This window comes from Mus caroli, unplaced genomic scaffold, assembly GCF_978045245.1.
Source record: "Mus caroli unplaced genomic scaffold, Mus_caroli_1 scaffold_6, whole genome shotgun sequence".
NCBI classification, from domain to species: Eukaryota; Metazoa; Chordata; class Mammalia; order Rodentia; family Muridae; genus Mus; species Mus caroli.
In genome coordinates this window covers 2,046,299-2,065,147 of record NW_028227261.1, presented here as the reverse complement: position 1 = coordinate 2,065,147, position 18,849 = coordinate 2,046,299, and the positions used below count along the sequence as shown (strand labels likewise).

The window sequence follows — 18,849 nt, the reverse complement described above, 5'->3', positions numbered from 1 at the left end:
AGAGCGATTGTATGTAATGCTCCGTACGGATGCCGAGCCCAGGACATTAACATTTTTGGAGCCCTGCGCTTACCTGTCAGCCTAGCTGCAGCTCAACTGGTGCCTCCTGCTCTTCAGAACCCTCATTTGTGTATGGTACCCCACCCAAGCATCTAGTGAAGGATGAAGGCTAGCCCCCCTCAGGCTCTTGCTGAGTGTTTGTTGCTGGACCCACAGGTTGTTCCAGGACCTAAGGGCTGTCCTTCCTGGGTTTCACTGTTGGAACATCAGGCAGGAGGTTAGGGTGGGACTGCATAGGTGGGGATGGGGTAGGGTGCAGACTGCCCTCTTTTGCAGCCCTTCCCCCATCGTGTGTGTGCTTCGGCTCTGGGAGGGGGTAACAGAACTCCGAGTTCCAGCCTGTGAAGTCTTGGGCATAGCAGTTACCGTATGTGCTTCCTGAAACCGGAGTGGCACTTCCTGCCTCCGGGGAACTCAGGAGACTCAGATTATAGGCCTCACATAAGGCTCTGGTTATACGGGACAGGCCACTATAACCTCCTCTTCTTGGCCAGAATTTGGAAAGGGAGAGACAGGCTGCCAGCCTGTACATATAGCCAAAATCTCTCTGTGTCTTGGTCACCTGGGACAAGCTGGGTCTGGCTGGACTTGGAGAACAGCCTTGGCTGGTTAAGACTTTGGTCTATCTAATTCTAGGATTATAGGTCAGTTCTAGAGGGCTACTGTGCCAACTGTAGACCTGGAGTGGATGGGCCAGACTCTTCCCCAGGTGGTGATGAGAACACTTTAGTTGGGTATCCTGTGAGCAGTGTGTACCCATACTTGATGACTACTGTCTCCTTGACAGAGATATAGGGAGGCTTGTCCTGTTCCCTGTCACTCCAGGGAACTCTAGAAGACACTTCCCTGGGAGTCACTCTGCATAGCCTTGAGTGCAACCTCAGGGGGAACTGAGGCACATGTCAAAGGAGATGTCTGGCCTGAGAGCCAGGGTGTTGAGATGGTTCTAGTCAGCCCTGTGAGGGCCCCAGCTTTTCCTACCACAGGTCCCAGGTCCCCTTGCAGTCAGGTATGATGATCTGAGTCTTGTTTCTGGCTGTCTTGGGCCTGTAGGACCCTGGGATTTTGATGGCTCCTGGTTTGGTCTATATAGATTTACTCTAGTGGTCCGTCTATGTCTTCTTCTTCTGTGCTCCTGTATCTTAAGATGGGGTAATGAAGGACCACAGACATTTGAGGATTGCCATCGTCCCCCTGAGCTCAAGCCAGCGCAGAACTGTTGCCCAGGGGACCCATACCCAGCCCCTCAGTACCTGATGAAGCTCCATGCTTGGTGTGAAGTGCCCAAGGTTCAGAAGAGCACTTGGGCCTGGTGTATGTAGTAGGTGTTTGGGTGTCTAGGACCCTGCCAGCTCTGACCTTCATGTGGGGAGGAGCAGCTGGCCTTGACTCCAGGGAACCACAGTGGTTACTTCCTACAGGTAGGTTCTGGATGCAGCTCGGGGGACAAGCTGAGTGGTAGCTTGGTGGCTGGCCAGGTGGGTAGTCGACTGTAGTGACAGTTTTGGAATTTGGTTTATAAAAACACAGAAATAGTATAAGAATATGTTTTTGTTTTAATGCCAGGTGTGGGATATGGGGCTTCTTCGGACTGTCCGCAGCAGCTGACTATGGTTTGCCTCGTGCTCTAGCAGGGAAGTGATTTTTGCCAGCTGCAAGATGGTTTCTGCGATGGTGTGGTTTGTTAAGTAGTTGCGCACAAAGGAGAAACAAGAAGAAATTAGATATCCTGACATGAAGATCAAACTTGCCCCCAAGGAATTTGACACCCCTCCTCATCAGGAAGCCATATAACAATAATGCATCTCCTTTCCCACCCTTGACCTTAATCAGGGATCTCTTCCCATTCTTCTCTATCCTTTTCTTCTCTCTTACCTAGTGTTGGGGGTTGAAAGGGTAGGGAAAGGGGTAGAGAAGGGTGGAAGAAAGAAGAACCCACAAAGGAGCAAAGACAGCTACAGGTGATCTATTTTGAGTGTTCCTAAGTGAATGAATGTCCCATTGCTGTGTCTTGGCTATAGTTCTGAGAAGTGGCCCTTGGTCCCTCCTGTGTTTGAAGGAGTAGATAGGAAAGGCCCAGCAGAGTTCGAGGGTCTGCCTATCCTATCTGTGCTCTGAGAAAGCACAAACAAGCCAAGGGGGTATGGACCTGCAGCCCCCAAGCCAGTGAACTGGTACGTGGTGTTCCTAGCTGATGTTGGAGCCCTGGCATTAGGACAGAGGTTTGGAAGATGTAACCAATTTTAGTCTTGAGAGGGAGAAACTGGCCAGGATTCCCAAGGGGCCTGTGTGCCATTACATGGGTCCTCAATGGAGGAGGGATGGAGAGTAAGCATGGTGGAGAAGTGGTGTGGCCTGGGAGACAGAGGCTGGGAAGATGTGGTGGGAACAGGAGCTGGGGAGAACCTGCCTGAGACTCTAGGGGAAGCATGACGCTTGCCCAGACCCTGATTTGGCTGAGTGATGAGGTCTAAGCTCCTTGACTGTTAGACAAGATCACTGTTTATGCTACCTGGTTAGGGGTATTTTGAAAAGAAATTTAAGTTTTATTTATATGAGTGTTTTACCCACATGTATGTGTGTGCCTGATGTCCATAGAGGGCGGAAGAGGGCGTTGTGTTCCCTGGAACTGGAGTTACAGGGACCACGTTGGTGCTGAGAACCAACCTGGGTCCTCTGTGAGAGCAGTCAGTGCTCTTAACCACTGAGCTGCCTCCAGTTGGTGTTTTGTGAAAGTTAGCAACAGGAACTATCCCTCTAATTACAGGGTGCCTTGAAAACCCAACCTGACCCCATGTGCATCGCTACCAACCTCTGGTCCAGACTGCCTCAGCCTCTGCCTGCTGACATTTGCCAGGCACGTCCCTTCCCATCTGGTTGGACTAACTCCCCAGACCCGTCCTCATCTTCTGATGTCTTACCTGCCACATATGGCCACCCGTGAGAGCAGCCCTCTCTTGTCACCGGCTGAGTTGCGTTGCTAACTACCCTGTCACTGTCATTTCCTGCATCTCTGAGGCTGGCACAAATCCCCCACTGTCTTCCTAAAATGATCCGTTTCTCCGTCCTGAGGCCAGACACCTGCTGTAGCATTTGGCAGGGTTACACAGGAAGGGAAGCATGGTGTCTTCCTGGGGATGGGAGTTGGGGAGTGGGGCACATGGGTGCTCAGCTCCACCCAAGCAACACCCCTGAGCTTGTTCAGCCTAGAGTGTTGAGCGGGCATGTCAGCCCTGCAGAGCAAGCTTACACAGAGGTTCCCAATTGTCCCGCTGCCCCGAGGGAAGGGGGGGCCCCATTGCAGGCTCAGAGGTGGAACATTCCTAAGAAGGAACATTCCTGGGGAGGTAGGAAAGGGGCCCAGCTAATGCATCCTGCTCAGATCGGAGCCTCCTGGAGTGTTGTTGGCAAAGGGGGTGTCCCTGGGATTGTTTCTCAGTCTGGCACAGCGAGTGTCCAGGAGAGGCTGCCCACCCCTCTTTGGGGAGGTGCTTTTCCAGGCCTCCCAGGCTTAGGTTATTTCCGAAGCCCCTCGTACCTGCAGCCCCTCGCCTTTCCTCCCAAGATCTGGGTAGCTGACTCTAGTCCAGCTGGCTTGCATCAGCTCTTGGCTAAGACTCAGGGAGCAGCCCTGGCCTGTCTGGGTGACACCTGGCTATAGGAAGAGGGGATTATTGGCCTCGTGAACAGGCAGGGCTTCATAAATTTTGGCTCCTGACAGGCAGCCTGAGGCTTCAGGTGGGCAGGTGGGATCAGGTATTATAGTTGTCCCCACAGGCTCTCAAGTTGAGGCCCTGGCTGTCTCCCCTATCCAGTGGGTGTGGGCAGCCCCTTTGGGTGTCTCAGCCCATGTTCTGTACAGCAAAGCCTCCTGGTGTGTGTGTGTGTGTGTGTGTGTGTGTGTGTGTGTGTGTGTTGGAGGGGGGCATCCTTTGGCTGAGCCCTCCCACTTTCTGTTCCTTCTGTAGATCTCTAGAATGGGTATATTGACAGGCCAAGAGTCCAGTTGTGAGGTTATCAGGTCATCTACAGTGACCTGGGTGAGAGTAGCCAAGGGCAGGCTAAGCCTGGGCAGGAAGATCCTATAGGCTTTGAGTCCCTTGGTTAAAGTATGTGTGTGTGTGTGTGTTTGTAGGGTGGGTAACCCTGGTCTCAAGGCCCTGGGAGTCCAGCAGGGGGCATGTCAGCCTCCCCGTGTATCTTTGGAAGGGACTGTGTCCTCTAGCCCAGCATGTCCTCTAGGTGGTCCTTGCTGCTAGTCCTCAGGGCTGACTGGACACCAGTCCTTGGACCAAGCCTGAACTGTGAAGAGTGCTTGGGCTTGGTCTCCACCCACTGTCTGTGCCTTAAGAGGAGCAGCTCTACTGGGGTGGAGCGGGGTGTTGAATGCTGCCTGGCTTGGGGTGCACCGTAGCTGTGGGAATTCTGGAGAGCAGGGCTAGATGGATGAGGCAGATTGCCTACCATCAAACTACTGTCCCAGATTGAGACTCCTGCTTACCCAGGAGTCTCCCAGGTCGCCTTTTCAGGTTCCCCTGCTCCATCTGGGAGCTATTCCAGACCGTGGTCACGTTGTCTGTCCGCCAGGCATCAGGCCCAGCCCCAGGTACTTTAATGCCGTCTTGTTCCCATAGGCCTCTGGGTCCTGGTCACTAGTTTTCTCCTTAGCCTGGAGAAAGCAGCTGCCTGGGGTTGGGGGAGGAACAGATGAAGCCACCATCATAGGCAGCCTTGTGAGCGGGCTTGGATTTGTGTCTCACCCCGCCTATGGCCGAGGGTGAGGTGCTACAGAGGCTGTGTTCCCACTGGTAAAGTGGGGTGCTGAGGAGAGAGCCACAGTACTGTGGTGCAGATGAAGTTTTTTGGGTTGTAACCTTGGGGTGATGTCCAGCTTGGAGCCCAGCACAGACCAGTGGCATGTGGCCTGCCCCAGCACTTAGCTCTTGGGGTCCACATCTGTCTAGGAGTGGAAGGAGAGGATCAACCCTTATAAGCCGCAGTTCCCAGATAGTGACTCTGGGCAGGGATTGTCTCCATACAGCTGCTTCTCCTCTGTGGGGAGCGACAGCTTCCCCATCTCCCCAGTTTCTAGCCTCTGCCCCCAACCAACTCTCCAAGCTGTTCTTGGTCTTCTGTACGGGGTGTTGTGTGAAAGTTGTCTTTGTCCTGTGGGGCTGGGGAGAATGTGTGAGGAAGGAGACGTTGCAGGCTCCTGTCCAACACGTGCTGTTTGCTGAAGGCTCTTTGGGGTAGCATGACAGGTGAAAACTAGCCTTGACAGAGGCAAGGAGGGCTGGACATGGGGGCATACATCCCTGGGGGAGGATTCTAAGCTGATACTGTTTTTAGTGTTTTTGGTAGAACTTATTCTCCAGGGGGGAGGAGCTTCCCCACATCACACCTCCTGCTGGCCCCTGTCACTCCCAACCTCCATCCTAGATGATTAATGATGGCCTAGTGCGCCAAGCATGCAGTCTGTCCCCTGGGGTTTGTACTGGCCTTGGCAGTTTGTCTGTGCTCTGTGCTTCCTAGAAACACGCTTTCTTCTCTGCAATGGGGCCCTATAGAAGCTCCACCATCCCACCATCCTAGGGGGCTGTGCCCAGGCTTGGCAGGACTGAGTCTGCTGGGTACCTGCCACAGCCTTGGCTCGGCCTTCTGGAGCTGCTGTGTGAGACAGTCCCACAGAGGTACATCTGTGTCTCACCTGAGGTCTGGATGGACCTTCAGATCTCGCCCCTGGCAGTCAGCCTGAGAACATCATGTGTTGACGGATGGGCAGGTGAGGGTGTGCCAGCCTTTTCAGGCCGAGCACCCAGATGCCAAGGTGGTTTTCTTTTGTGGCTTGGTATTCATTCATGGAGTCTCTGTAGTGAGATCTGAGCTGCAGAGGGGTCCAGGCCCCACTTTTTTCTTTATATGAGAATCCCTGAAGCTGTGGGGGCACCCCTAGATCATTTCCTCTTCTGTTTAAACTAAGATGACCTTCACAGTATGAAAACCACCATGAGGATTGAACTGTGCAGTTTCAGTGGGTACAAGATCTACCTGAGACACTGGGTGACGCTACTCCAAGACAGACGGGAAGGCTTTCTAGTTTCTTAATGCAAAAGGTGAGTCTGCATTCCTTTCCCAAAGGAATCCTCGGCAGATAAACCTGACTGTCCTCCACAGAAGAAGACATAAGAAAGCATGGTCGGAAGAAATTCAAGAGAAAAGGACCCACCATGCAGCCGAATCCCAGCGAGCCATCACTAGTGCGTTTCCTGTTGATAGAGTGGCCAAAAGGACTCAGGAACCAGAAGTTAGGAAAGCTCGGCAAGCAGGCTATCAGGGCTGCCAAGGCAGCTATCAGGGCTGCCAAGGAAGCAAAAAAGGCTAAGCAGGCATCAGAGAAGACAGCAATGGCTGCTGCCAAGGCCCCCACAAAGGCAGCACCTAAACAAAAGATTGTGAAGCCTGTGACAGTCTCTACCCCCTGAGTTGGTAGGAAACCCTAATTAGGTAGATCAGAGTTTAAAATAAAGATCTGTTCTAAATCTAAAAATAAAAATAAATAAGCCAGGCAGTGGTGGCGCACGCCTTTAATCCCAGCACTCGGGAGGCAGAGGCAGGAGGATTTCTGAGTTCGAGGCCAGCCTGGTCTACAAAGTGAGTTCCAGGACAGCCAGGGCTACACAGAGAAACCCTGTCTCAAAAAAAAAAAAAAAAAAAAAAAATCAATCAATCAATCACCCCTCTGGGCTCAGGCTACAGTGGTATCTAGTGTATTCCTTGTTCTGTGACACCACTGCCTCTTGATTTTGTCCCCAGCTCCGGCCTTGCCATCTCTTTTCTGTGGCATGATTGTCTCATGCTAACAGAGTGGTACAGCATATAGCCCCTGGGCTGGCTTCTCTCACAGCCTAGGAATCCTTAGGTAGCTGCTCCAAGGACAGACATTGACATGGGGACAGCCAGGCATTGCGAAGAGGAGTGTGAAGGTGTCCCCTGGGGGGTGTCCTGGTGAACCATTGCAGGGACATCCTAGTAAGCCGTAGGGTGTGCTGGTGAACCATGGAGATGTTTTCATGAGCCATCAGTGGTAGGGGACACCCTCGTGACCTGTGGGGGCTTCCTAGTGAGTGCCAAGTCCCACGGGATTTTTTTAAAAATAGACAGCGGGTGTGTATATGGTCTTGAAATGACAATCTTTAGCCCCCAAGATCAACATTGGGTGATGCCAGCCCAGACTGCAAGGGTAACTACTTGGTGGGCCTCTGTGCTAGACTCTGGGTCTAGCTCCAGTGGTTTCAGCTGTGAGGGTTCTTGCTCCAGGCAACCATGTGTGTGTGAATGTCACAGCCTCCCAGCTGTACTGACTTGAGAAGGATTCAGGAAGGCTTCTTCCCAGAGCTTGGGTATCCTGCCTTTGCAGGCCGACACTTCTGGTGATAAACAGTGCTCATGGGTGCTGTGCATACAGACCTTTAATACATGCCGGGATGAGGCAGTTTGCACATGAGTGGTGGGCTGTCTCCACTGAACAGTTGACTGTGAACTTCAAATGGAGTATGGGGGCCTTCCTTGGCCGGCCCCACCTCTGAAATGGCCAACTCGCCCTGGCTATGTAAAGAGAAGGGTGCTCAGCCAGAGACCTGCCCGTTCTGCCCTGCTCCAGTGGTTCCAGGTTGTGGCAAAGCCGGGGAGGGAGGGCAGGCTTTGCCCAGTGTTCTGGCTTCTGCCCAGGAGCTCTTGCTGGTGTTTGGGTGTTTTGTTTTCTGTGTGGCCCTGGCTGTTCTGGAACTCACATGCTTCGTGAGTTCTGGGATTAAAGGCGACCGCTTTACCAGGCAGTCCTGAAGCTCTTCTGTGTGGAATTTGTATAGCATTTGCTATTTCCCACAACCCCTGCGGGCCTGGGCTGGAGACAGAAACCCTGAGAGGGGTGGGGATCACACCTTCTGAGGTTTACAAATCCAGATGTGGATAATCCTCCTATGTAGATGCTAACTCAGCAGGGTTCAGGCTAGCCCAGCGAGGGAGGCTAGCTACTCAGAGGGGTGGAGGGGGAGCTAGCAGCTGCTATGGTGATAGGGCAGCAAGTGTCTATCCTGGGTACGGGGCACTTCTCCCATTGACATGGGGAGCTGTAGTGGGCGTTCTTACTGTTGCCCACTTGGCCGACATAGGTTTTGTGAGGTTCCCTAACCTGGATCCATACAATACTATGAGAGAATCTTCTTTGTCTGTGACCCTGATCCTCAAGTCCCCACCCCCCTTCCCTTCCAGTTTCCCATACAGTGGTCTGAATGACAGGACCTAAGCTGTGTTGTGTCTTGCACCCTGGCCCGCCAGCCTGGCTTTTGTGCTGTCTCCTCAGGCCAGCAGACAGGGGACCCTAGGCACCCCAGCCATGACCTCTGCTGAGACTCTGTAACTCCCCAGGAATTCCTAGGAAATTCCCACCGTTGGCTTTGCAGGGCTAGACTGGTGGCTGAGCTCCAAGAATCAGGAGGCAGCCGGCCAGTGTCCTTTGGCCACCACGGTCCTCATGCAACTGCCGGTATCTCTGAGGTCCTTAAGCTTAGCTGTGAGAGGTTCTTCTAGCAACCCTTCTGACAAGATGTGAGAGATATTGGGACCACCAGGAGAGCTTTAAGCCATCTCAGACCTGAGAGTGCCCACACCTGGTTCTGCCAACTTCCTGTGTGTAGTGTAAGCATTTGGCTTCTTTCCTAACAACAGCACATGTCAGGTGGAATAAAGGCTTATCTATGTGCACCTGTGACATGTTGGGGTTTCCCCTTGCCCTGAGCCTGCCTCGAGGTTGGCTGTGTTTGGGGACACTGGAGGGTCAGCCTCCCCGGAGCCTCCCAGGACTCAGATGAAGCAGTGTGACCAGGTGGGTGGACAGAGGCAAAAATACTGACTCAACACATGATGAGTCTACATATGTGTAAGGCCCCTGCAGTCCCAGGCTGGCCAGATTGGATGGTGGTTAAGAGCTTTTTCTCCTGTAAGGCTGAGCCCAGGTAGGAGTCCTCCATCTCAGCTAGCCGTATCGTATACCTACTCAGAGGGGCCATCTGTGCTCTGTACCCTTAAGAGCTGATCCGAGGAAAAAGAGCTGTGAGCTCAGGCCATGAGAGTCAGGGTCGGGTAGCTCTGCTGTATGCTCACTGCCTTCCCTAACCTGACGCAGCTCCACCTTATCATAAGAGCATAAAAGGCATCCAGAGCTGGTCATGGTGTGGCCAGGGTATTGAGTCCATTGTCAGGGTCCTGTGGAATCCCCTAGCTTCGGAGCAAAGGGAAGCCGGTTTCTTTGGAAAACCTAATGCTGCACAGGTGATCTTCCCGGAGCCTACAGGATGCTCCGGGACCAACACCGCTGGTTGTAGCTGCTCTTAAAGGTCAGATTCCCTTCAATGAGCTGCTCAGATACTGTCCTGGAGACCTGCTGCACTGGATGCTAGGAGAGTGGCTTCCCTGGGTGCTTGGGTGGAGGAATGGGAGCTAGGTCTGTTCATTTCCCTCCATGGGGCCTGTCCTGTTCTCTGATGCCCCTCCCCATCCTTCGGGGACACCGTGTTTCCTTGGCCAAGTGCTTATCTGTGTTTCTCCCCACAGATGTGGATGAATGTGCCAATGCCAACGGGGGCTGTGAGGGCCCATGCTGCAACACCGTGGGTGGCTTTTACTGTCGCTGCCCACCCGGCTACCAGCTGCAGGGTGATGGCAAAACGTGCCAAGGTAGGACCTGTCTGGCACTCTGCCCGGGGAGGGGCAGAGACAGATAGTGGGTGGTGGGAGCAGGGTTAAGCTCAAGCTAGAACTAGGAGCTAAGACCCTCTGGGGGAAGGGCCCATATCCCTGTGACACTGATAGGAACCTTGCCTGTCAAAGACTGTGAGAGGCCTGGGGCTGGGAGCAGCTTGCCAGCTCTGAACAGCCCCTGTGACTCCGCCCCAACATTGCTGGCAGGCTGACAGCAAAATCAAGACCAGACAGAAGTAGATCCTGGAGAGACTCGGGGAACTGAGGAGAGGGGGACGAGGAGGCCCTGCTGTCCCCAGCCTCTCAGTCTCCCCTCCCCTTTTCTGCATTCTCTGGCTGTCCTCACATCTGAGCCCAGGGCTGGTTTGAACAGCTGAGTCGCTTGGAGCGTTTGGGGCCATCAGTGTCCAGGGTTCTGGGCCTGGGTCAAGAGGCTGTCTCTGCTCTCTGTATCAGATGGTCACTGTCTGTGTCTTAGAATGTCCTCAGTTAAATGTCACACCATCTCCAGCTATTCAGCTGCCCATCTGTGAACCATCTGCCTACAAGTTGGGGTCTGGAGAGGCATTGAGGCGGGGGTGTCTGCTCTGCGTGAGACATTCTAGAAGAGTGGGTTCCCATGTTCTCCTTTCTAACATGTTCCTGTAACCAGCAGGAGGTTGGAGGTGGGGAATGTGGCTGTAACACTAGGGTCATGCCCCAGCTGTGGGGCAGCAGGAGGCCTGTTCCTCCATGTGTCTAGCCTGAAGGGAGGTAGGGCAGATAAGTGTTTAATGATTATTGTGTCTATGTTTCTGTGCCTGTGCCGGTGCAGCCGGTTCCTGCAGACGCCCTCAGAGCCCATCCTCTGCTTGCCGGTCGTCTTGCCAGCAGACATTTGGGTTTCGGCTTGACCGAGCATTAAAGATGGCTCATGATTTGAACTGGCTTAGTAAGTCAGCTCTGGGGAGCAGCTTGTACCCCTCTTCTTGTATCTGTGAGAAGGCTGTGCATACTGAGTGCTCAGGACCTTTGTGGGCTAGAGTCTCTCGCTGTGTCCCCAGGTCACAGAACCCAGATAGCCTCCTTCATCACCATAAGCCTGAGGTATCTCCCTCTGAAAGGAGGGAGTGATGGTTAAGCTGGTTTAAGGAGCAGACTGAAAGACTTGATACAGCCTGGCTCTGGGCTGCTTCCTGTGAGGCAGTTCATCTAACCAAGTGTTGGTTATTTCCTGCCCCGAGTGCCACCTGCCCTTTGGCTTCTTCCTCATCCGAGGTGGAATCAGGCTCCCCAGCCCCATGGCTTCCTGGGTGGGGCTAGTCTGAGGTAGCTGTCTAATGTTCCCAGAGCCTCACCATATCTGAACCTTGGGAGCCTGGAAATCCCCATTCTTCAGTGGCATACGGAAAACCACGCCGAGGGCTCTCCTGGGCAATGCAGATTCCCAGCATTCTTCTGGTCTGCTGGCTGGATCCGGCAACCACTTCTGTGCCTGTCTGACAGCAGTTACCCAAGGGAAGATACCTAGAGAACCTGCTGCCTCTGGGGCCGAGCAGTGAGGTTCCGTGCCTAGGGTATCTCCAGAGCCTGCAGGGAAAGCTCACCATAGCCATGAAATCATCTCAGAAGTCCCTCATGTGGGCATTAGATTGTGGGTCAAAGCATTCAGCGTCAGGATACCACGGTGCTTAGGGTAGGCTTGCTATCCAGGGGCCTCTCTATCTAGCATTCCCGACTCTGGTTATTTGCTTTGGGGTGATTCAGTGGGCCAGAACCTGGCTCTGCTAACCCCATATTTCTTATAGCTCAGAAGAGTGGATTGGAAGCTCTGTACAGTGGGGTTCTAGATAGATATTGTTAAGGCATGGGAAAGGGTGACCCCTAAAGATCCACGGAGCTCCAGAGGAAGTCTCGCTGTCTTCCCAGCCCTGTCTGGGAGAGGAATGCTCTCGGGTGTGCGATAGAGGGTGTGTCCCATCAGCTTTCTCCCAGAAGTCGGAGTTTGTAGCATGTGCTCTGGACCTGGTGTGCTGTGTTGATGCCCATTCCAAGTGAGATATAGACATATGGGAGCTGGGCACAGTGCTAGCAAGCTAATCAGAGCGGCTTCCACTCAGGTGCCCCAGGCATGAGGTAGACAGAAGGCAGGAAAGGGCAATGGCCTAAGGCCTAAGCTGTCTGTCCATCCACCCATGGGGGATGTTGAACTTGGCCTTTTTTGTGCTAGCCAAGCTCTCTACCACTAAGCCTTACCCACAGCTACCTTTGAGACAGGGTCTGACTGAATTTCCCAGGCTCCTCTTGACCTCACTCTGTGGCCCAGGCAGGCCTTGAAATTGGGATCTTCCTGCCTCAGCCCTCCTAAGAAGCTGGAATTGCAGCCTGGGGCACTAGGTCTGCTTCTGTGTTACTGTACAAGGCATTGGAGTCTCCGTTTGGGGTCCCTAAGGGTAGACCAGGTCTTTGCAATCTGGCAGAGGTGGGTAGAGGCAGGGGCATGTTCAGAGAACCAAGTCTTAGGCAGAGGCAGAATGGTGTCTCAGACATGGATGGTCCTCAAACCTTGCGTTCTGGTGGCGGCATCTGCCTTCTCTCCTCTTCCTGCCTCTTCCCTGCCCCCCAACCCCCACCAGGGTTCATGCCCCAGCTCTGCGAGTTTGAGATGATTGGAGGTCTAAGTCACCTCATGGCCAAGGGGCTGCTGAGAGCCAGGAGCCTGCTGAGCTCTGTGTCCCCTGCCAGCCTAGCCTCCTCTGGCAGACTTGAGGCAGTACAGCTCTTGGGTGCAGGCTGCCTGCGCGTGTGAGCACGGACAGTAGGAAATGAAGATGTCCCAGAAGGGGAGGACTGCCTTGCTTGCTTGTGCAGGGAGGTGTGTGCAGAGGGAACGGCAGGGTGAGCCCAGAAACCACTGAGAGTGATGAATTGTCGCCGTGAAACAGGACTGGCAAGGGAGCCTGGCTGGAGGTGTCTTGGCCCCAACCCTGAGAGCTGGTTCAGGCTGATATATGTCATGTTCTGGGAAGCTCTGCTGGAGCCGGGGCCAAATTCTCTCAGCTGGACTGGGTGGCCATAGTGACACTAGCCACTGCCACTGCCTCTGCGTTGCTGGGTGGGATCTGGTCTCTGTCCTGAACTAGTTCTGAACAGGTGGGCCTAGGCCTGTGTGTGGCAGACCTACCAGGCTTTTCAATATTTATTTTGTTTGGTGTGTGTGTATGTGTATGTGTGTGTGTGTGTGTGTGTGTGTCCCCTGTAGTAGTGTTTGTAGACGCTTCTTCACTTTCTTTTTGACACACGGTTTCTCATTGGTCTGGAATTCACCATGTAGGCCAGTAGCCAGTGAGCCCCAGGAGTCTCCTCATCTCCCCCTTCTCAGATCTGGGACTAGATGTGGAGGCCACCCTGCCTGGCCTTCATGTGGATGAGGCAAACACATCTGAAACATCTTCCCAGACCCAACAAAGCTCCTTTCTGTATGCTCAGTCATCTCCGCCCTGCATTGGCAAAGCCACTCCGGGACTCGCCTTCGATGCCAGTGAGGGTTGAACATCTCCTGAAGCCCTCACGAAGGTGTGTGTCTCAACCTGGGCCTCTGTCAGTAAACCATGACAAATAGGCTCTCAGGTCTTAAGTCGTTAGAGGATTCAGGAAATGCTCAGAGGCTGAGGCCAGCATCCTGCTTGCCAACTGCCAGACCAGCTTTAGAGGCTGATCATAAGTAGAGAGCTTCTGCTTGCTTGCCAGCTCTGCCTGTGGAGGGCTAGCCTGTGTCCTGGGTGATTAATCTCCTCTGCCTTCTCTTTACCTAGGTTCTAATGGGGGCTCCTTGCAAGTTCAGGCAAGCTCCAGGGCCATAATTTACCTTACCTTGCTTGCTGCCCTCTGGCTTGGAGCTCATTTCTAAAAACATTCCTATCTGTAAGATGGGTCCAGTCCTTACTCTAAACTGAGTAGCCTGAAGGTTCTTGTGATGTTGTAACAGGGTGAATTATTCTGTCTTACTCAGTGCTGTCAGGATGGTGGCCAGAGCTTCTCATGGGGCAGGGGAGGAGGCTTGGCAGCCCTTTCTGATTCAGGTCTCCAGGCCTGCCTTCCCATGCAGTGTGGGATTCTGCAAGTGATGCCCCAGAGAGGGAGGCTCAGCCTGATGACCCAGGCTCCTGACTTTACCCAGCCAGAGAGGTTTAAGAGCAGAGCTGAGATAGTCTTGGAATGTTCGTGAGACTCCAGCTCTTCATGGACACTATGTCATTGTCCCCAAGGAGGCTCCCCCAAATCAGGGTTCCCAAGAAGCTTGTCTCACCCGCTCTCAGCTGTCACAGTGGCTCCAGTCCCATGTCTGTCACACCCACTGATGCACGATTGTTGCCTGAGAGTTCAGCCAGGTCCTCTCCGTCTCTAGGGAGAGGAAGGAACGTGGGAAGTGAATTGAAGCTCTGATTAAGAAGGCTGACGGCAGCCGACCCAGGCCAGCTGTACTGATCTCTAGGGAGGATTAACGGTGCTCCTTCAGACCCCTGATTCTTATGCCTGTCCCCTGGGATGGCTGTGTACTTGCACCCCTTTTGAAGTAGAGCCTTCTCTGACTCTCTTGCTGTGTAGTATCTGGACCCCAGGAAGCAGTGTTCCTGTGGAGTCTTCCCAAGTCTTTAAGTACCTGTGGACTGAACTCTTGGGGGTAGTCTGGCCTCAGTGGATGGGAAGAACAGTGACTGAAGCACCCTACTATGCTCTTGGCACTCACAGTGCTGGATCATTGATGGTACCCTGTGATCATCCCCAAGGAGGCTCCTTTCCAAGGAGGCAGATGTGCCATGCAGGAAAGGCCTCCCAAGCTTCACAAACTGTTAAAGAACTGACCTAGAGGACAGAGAAGGTCAGTAGTGGCTGCTGAGTCCCAAGCAGGGATGGAGACCCCAGAGCTGGCTGGTGACCTCAGGACCCTGTTTTCAGCCACTTGCATGGCCCCTGCTCCCACTGGAATCCCTCCATTCTCCCAGGGCCTTTGGGAACACGAGAGAGTTGCGTTCCTTTCCTGTCTCTCTGGTCAGCACTATCTGCACAGAGCTGGCATTTGTGTCTACCAATGTCCACAGAATCTGCAGGGTGGTAGCATGAAGAGAGGTTAAAGCCTGTAGCCCTGTCCACCCGATAAGTTAGAAAACCCGAGTGCCGTCAATGAGGAACAGGCCTCACCAGATGCCAGTTCTGCCGGCCTCTGTCCTGGCTTAACATCTAATGTTGTGATTAGTCAGTTCCTACTGTTGCTCGTCCATCAAATGAGGAACTCAGTCATAGTGGCGAGAGTGGCCTGCTGCACAGACAGAGCTCGAGGCTGGCAGATGTGGTCACACACCTGTGGGCTCTGGAGTCAGGCATGAACCTGGCCTTCTGGCCATAGAGTCACATCCTTCTTTCTGCCAGTGCCAGAACTAGGGCTTTCCCAGTCCAGTGTCCCCTGGATATGGTAAGGAAACCCAATTACAAATGCGATCCTTCCAGGCAGGTTTTCCAGAGCCACCCATGGCCAGGGCCTCCCTCCATCAGAGGTGCTGAGAGTTGAAAGCTCTCATTTCCCATTGCTGGCTCTCGCCCATTCCTCTAGTGAGCAAACTGGCAGGTAAACCCCTGGTTGGGGCCAAGGCAAGAAAATAATAGCCTTTAAGGTCAGTGTGTTGCCAGCCCAATGGCAATAGTGCAAGAGGCCCGTCCTACCTCCCCAGAGCCTTTGGGGAGTGCCATCTCTGGAGGGCGCCAGCACAGGGAGCTGGTAGCCTCTGGTAAACACCAACCCACTTCTTGGCATAAGTCCTTGTGGGTGCAAGCAGACCTGCAGGAAAGATCTAGACATAGGGGTCATGAAAGTTTGAGCCCCCAGTGCCAACTTAGGACAGCAATGACTCAGGAGTCCCCCATCCCAGGGCTGGGGCTAAGAGCACTTGCCTAACATATACAGAGCCTTGGGTTCAATCCCCAGGACGGCACAGATTTCATGGTTGTTTATACCTACAATCTCAGACTCAGGAAGGAATGCAGGAGGAGTATCAGAAGTTCAAGGTCACCTTCCTTTACTTTTGAGGCCAGCTTGGGGCTATAGAGACTGTCTCTAAGAACAGCTCCCCCTCCCCCATTACAAGAAGCTGAGCTTTCAAACCAAGCATAAGGAAAGGAAGCAGACGGTAGAATGGAGGGCCTCAAAGTGTTGTAGGAATCCTGGCCAGTATCCCACAGGACAGTCAGTCATTGAGCTGCGAAAATGACCATCAGGTGACATGGGGATGATATTTCCCTGGTTCTGGAAGCTTCTACACAGGACGAGAAGTCTTCCGGGCTGGAGAAAGGGACGTTACAGGCGCCCCTTCTGCTCCATCCTCATGGCACCTCAGCAGCTTTGCTCCCTAGCTGTCAAAGTCTCCTTCTCAGTAGCTGAGCATTTGGTGGGTAACGGGGATACTAAATCTGCCTTAAAGAGCGGTCATGGCTTGTGTGACCTAGAACAACTCAGTCACTGTTATGTCTCCTGGAAGTGAAGCTGACAGGCAGGCCTTCCTCCTGGCTAGCAGATGGCAGAGCATATAGACCTGGTTACAGGACCTGTACCTCATGGCCAGTTGGGGTGGTGGTTCGGGGGTCGGGTGAGGGCATTGCAGCAGGAGTGGGGTCAAAGGCAGGGGTGGAGGCAATACAGGAGTAGGGGCTGGGATGGGAGCAGGGAGGGGGGAGGGAGCAGTACAAGAGTAGGGGCCAGGTTGGGAGTGGGACCAGTGTGGGGGTGTGCAGTATAGAAGTGGGAGGGGGAGGAGGGAGGAGGCAGTACTGGAGTAGGGGCAGGGGCGGGGCAAGGGCAGGGGGAACCTATACTTAGCCTCAGCGGTATCTCTTCTCCACTGTTGTCTCCTGCCTCTATTTTCATACTGGACCAACCTCTACTTGTCCCAAGGCCTCTGCCTCCTACCTTGTCCCTGTGCAGCCATGCCTTCAAGCTACCATTTCTCTCAGTACATTGGTTTGAATGAAGGCTGCACCTGCCACCCAGGGATACTTTCCCTGCTCAACTCTTGTCTCTTCCCTAAGGCATCCTGGGAAGTGAGTCTTAAGCCCAGCCCCTCCCCCCATTTCACTTCCCCAACTATAGACTCTGCTGTATAGTTGAGTTCCTAACTCCACCAAACCTTCAGACTTTAGACACTAGAGCCCTTTATAATTCTGGACAGAGTCAGTGGGGGTGGGGGGAGGTCTGTGATCAGCTGCTATAAGGAGACCCATGTGCCACCTCGGGCCCCGTAGGGATTTGAGTAGTGGAAACCCTGTTGAGTCAGAGGTCACTCCTGTGAGTCTTATGTGGATGCAGACGGTTCCTTAGAGTCTAGGCAGCATATCGCCAGTGGCCTTGGCAGAACAAGAATTAATGGCCAAGTAGATCCCTGTGGATATTGTAAGGTAGCAGCATTTGGGGCTTCTTGCAGGTGCCCGGCAGGAGCTGGCTGCCAGCCTTTGCCCTAGCATCCAGCAGGTGGAGAAAGGCGAGCTGGGGGTGGGGGCTGCTGAGCCATGAAGATGACAGAAAATCATGGTCCCAGTGACAGGTTGCTGGTCCCAAGCCACAGTCAGTTGGATCCAGTCATTGTCCAGATCTCCCACCTTGGCTGCCTGGTATCCAGGGCCCTTCTTCCTCATTGCCTAGCAACCTTCAGCTACCTGCTCACATTCTCTGACAAGTTAGTTTTGTAGTCCTGAAAATATCTTCTCCAAAGGTCACATCAGGACCTCCCTCCCCAGGAAGCTTCCCTAGTCAGTAGAGCCAGTTTGTCCCCTTCTCCGAGTCTAATGCAAGACTCGGGTGTCCATGGATTTGTCTTGTGGTCACTGCTCTCCCTGGGGCCCAGGGAGACGACTGACCTCCCCCAGGGTGGGAATGCATCCTTGGTGGTGCACCTGTCAGGATTTTCCGGGGCCCATACAACCACAGGGAGAGAGACTGAGACTGTGATCAGACACTGGGTATACTTGTTCTGGGGTCCCTGTGTGGGTCTTGTCCGGCGCTTGTAGTAACTCCTGGCATTATTATGGTTTGGGGTCTCAGGTACTTCCTGTGGATTTGATGCTCCTTGGGATGTATGGTCCCTAGAGGAGGCTGTGGGTCAGGACTGCTCTCCCAGGAGGCCCTCCATCTGCAAGGGTAGAGCCCCCCTTATTTCCACCTGGCCCTGCCAGGAATGGTTGCAGGCAGGAAAGGCAGCTGGATTCATTTTTCTTCCTTGGCTTGGGTGAGGAGCAGGGACTAGTAATGGATTTACCAGAAAACTCACTCAGAATGATTCCAGGAGGCTCAGCCAGACCCTGTGTGCTCTGAGGCTGGGCGGGAACCTTGGCACACTCTGGTCCAGAAATGACCTCCACACAACACAGTAGGAGAGGGGCTGGGAGGAACGTCTCGGAGTCTGGTCTCCGTAGGGAAGTGGGCTGAGCTATATTTGGCTGCAGCCTGCAGACTGACTGACCTCCTCTGGAGGTGAAGGGTCAGAAACAACCAGCAGGTGCATGTCCTGTCTAGGAGGGGGTTCAAGGGTAAGAGGGGGTTCTTTGGCTTAGAGAGGCTTGGGTCCCTGGTCCCATGCAGGTTCCAGTCCTGTTCTGGTTTCATTTCTGCTGTTCTGATAAAATACCCTGATAAAAAGCCGATTGGTGGTGGTGGTGGTGGTGGTGGTGGTGGTGGTGGTGGTGGTGGTAGGGAGACAATTCCAGGTTGCAGGCCATTGTTGAGGGAAGCCCTAGAAGCAACGGCCAAGCACATCCATGTCAAAAGTAGAGAGAAACAACGCTTGCAAGTGTGTTCAGCTCGGTTTCTCCATTCACGCCGTTCAGGCCTAACTGTATAGGAAATGGCGCCTCCCACAGCAGACCGAGTCTTCCTACTGGGATTAATTCGCTTCAGACAGCCCTTCACAGTCAACGCTGACAGTCCTTCATGAAGACTCTTCTCAGCTAATTCTGGGTTGAGTCAAGTTGACAATTAAAGGTAACTGTCCCAAGCCTCTTCGTGGC

The 18,849-nt window shown here is 53.6% G+C and overlaps 1 protein-coding gene and 1 pseudogene across 4 annotated transcripts in view; both read left to right on the top strand.

The window, feature by feature from the left end:
* Megf6 (multiple EGF like domains 6) overlaps nucleotides 1-18,849 on the top strand; it is a 106,716-nt gene that overhangs the window by 45,064 nt on the left and 42,803 nt on the right. For all 4 annotated transcript variants that reach the window (XM_085838531.1, XM_021160676.3, XM_085838534.1 and 1 more), the window contains one exon: nucleotides 9,673-9,795. In XM_085838531.1, the coding sequence (XP_085694657.1) occupies nucleotides 9,673-9,795 (123 nt within the window). The remainder of the gene's footprint in view (nucleotides 1-9,672; nucleotides 9,796-18,849) is intronic.
* Nucleotides 6,067-6,906, top strand: LOC110292358 (large ribosomal subunit protein eL24 pseudogene; annotated as a pseudogene).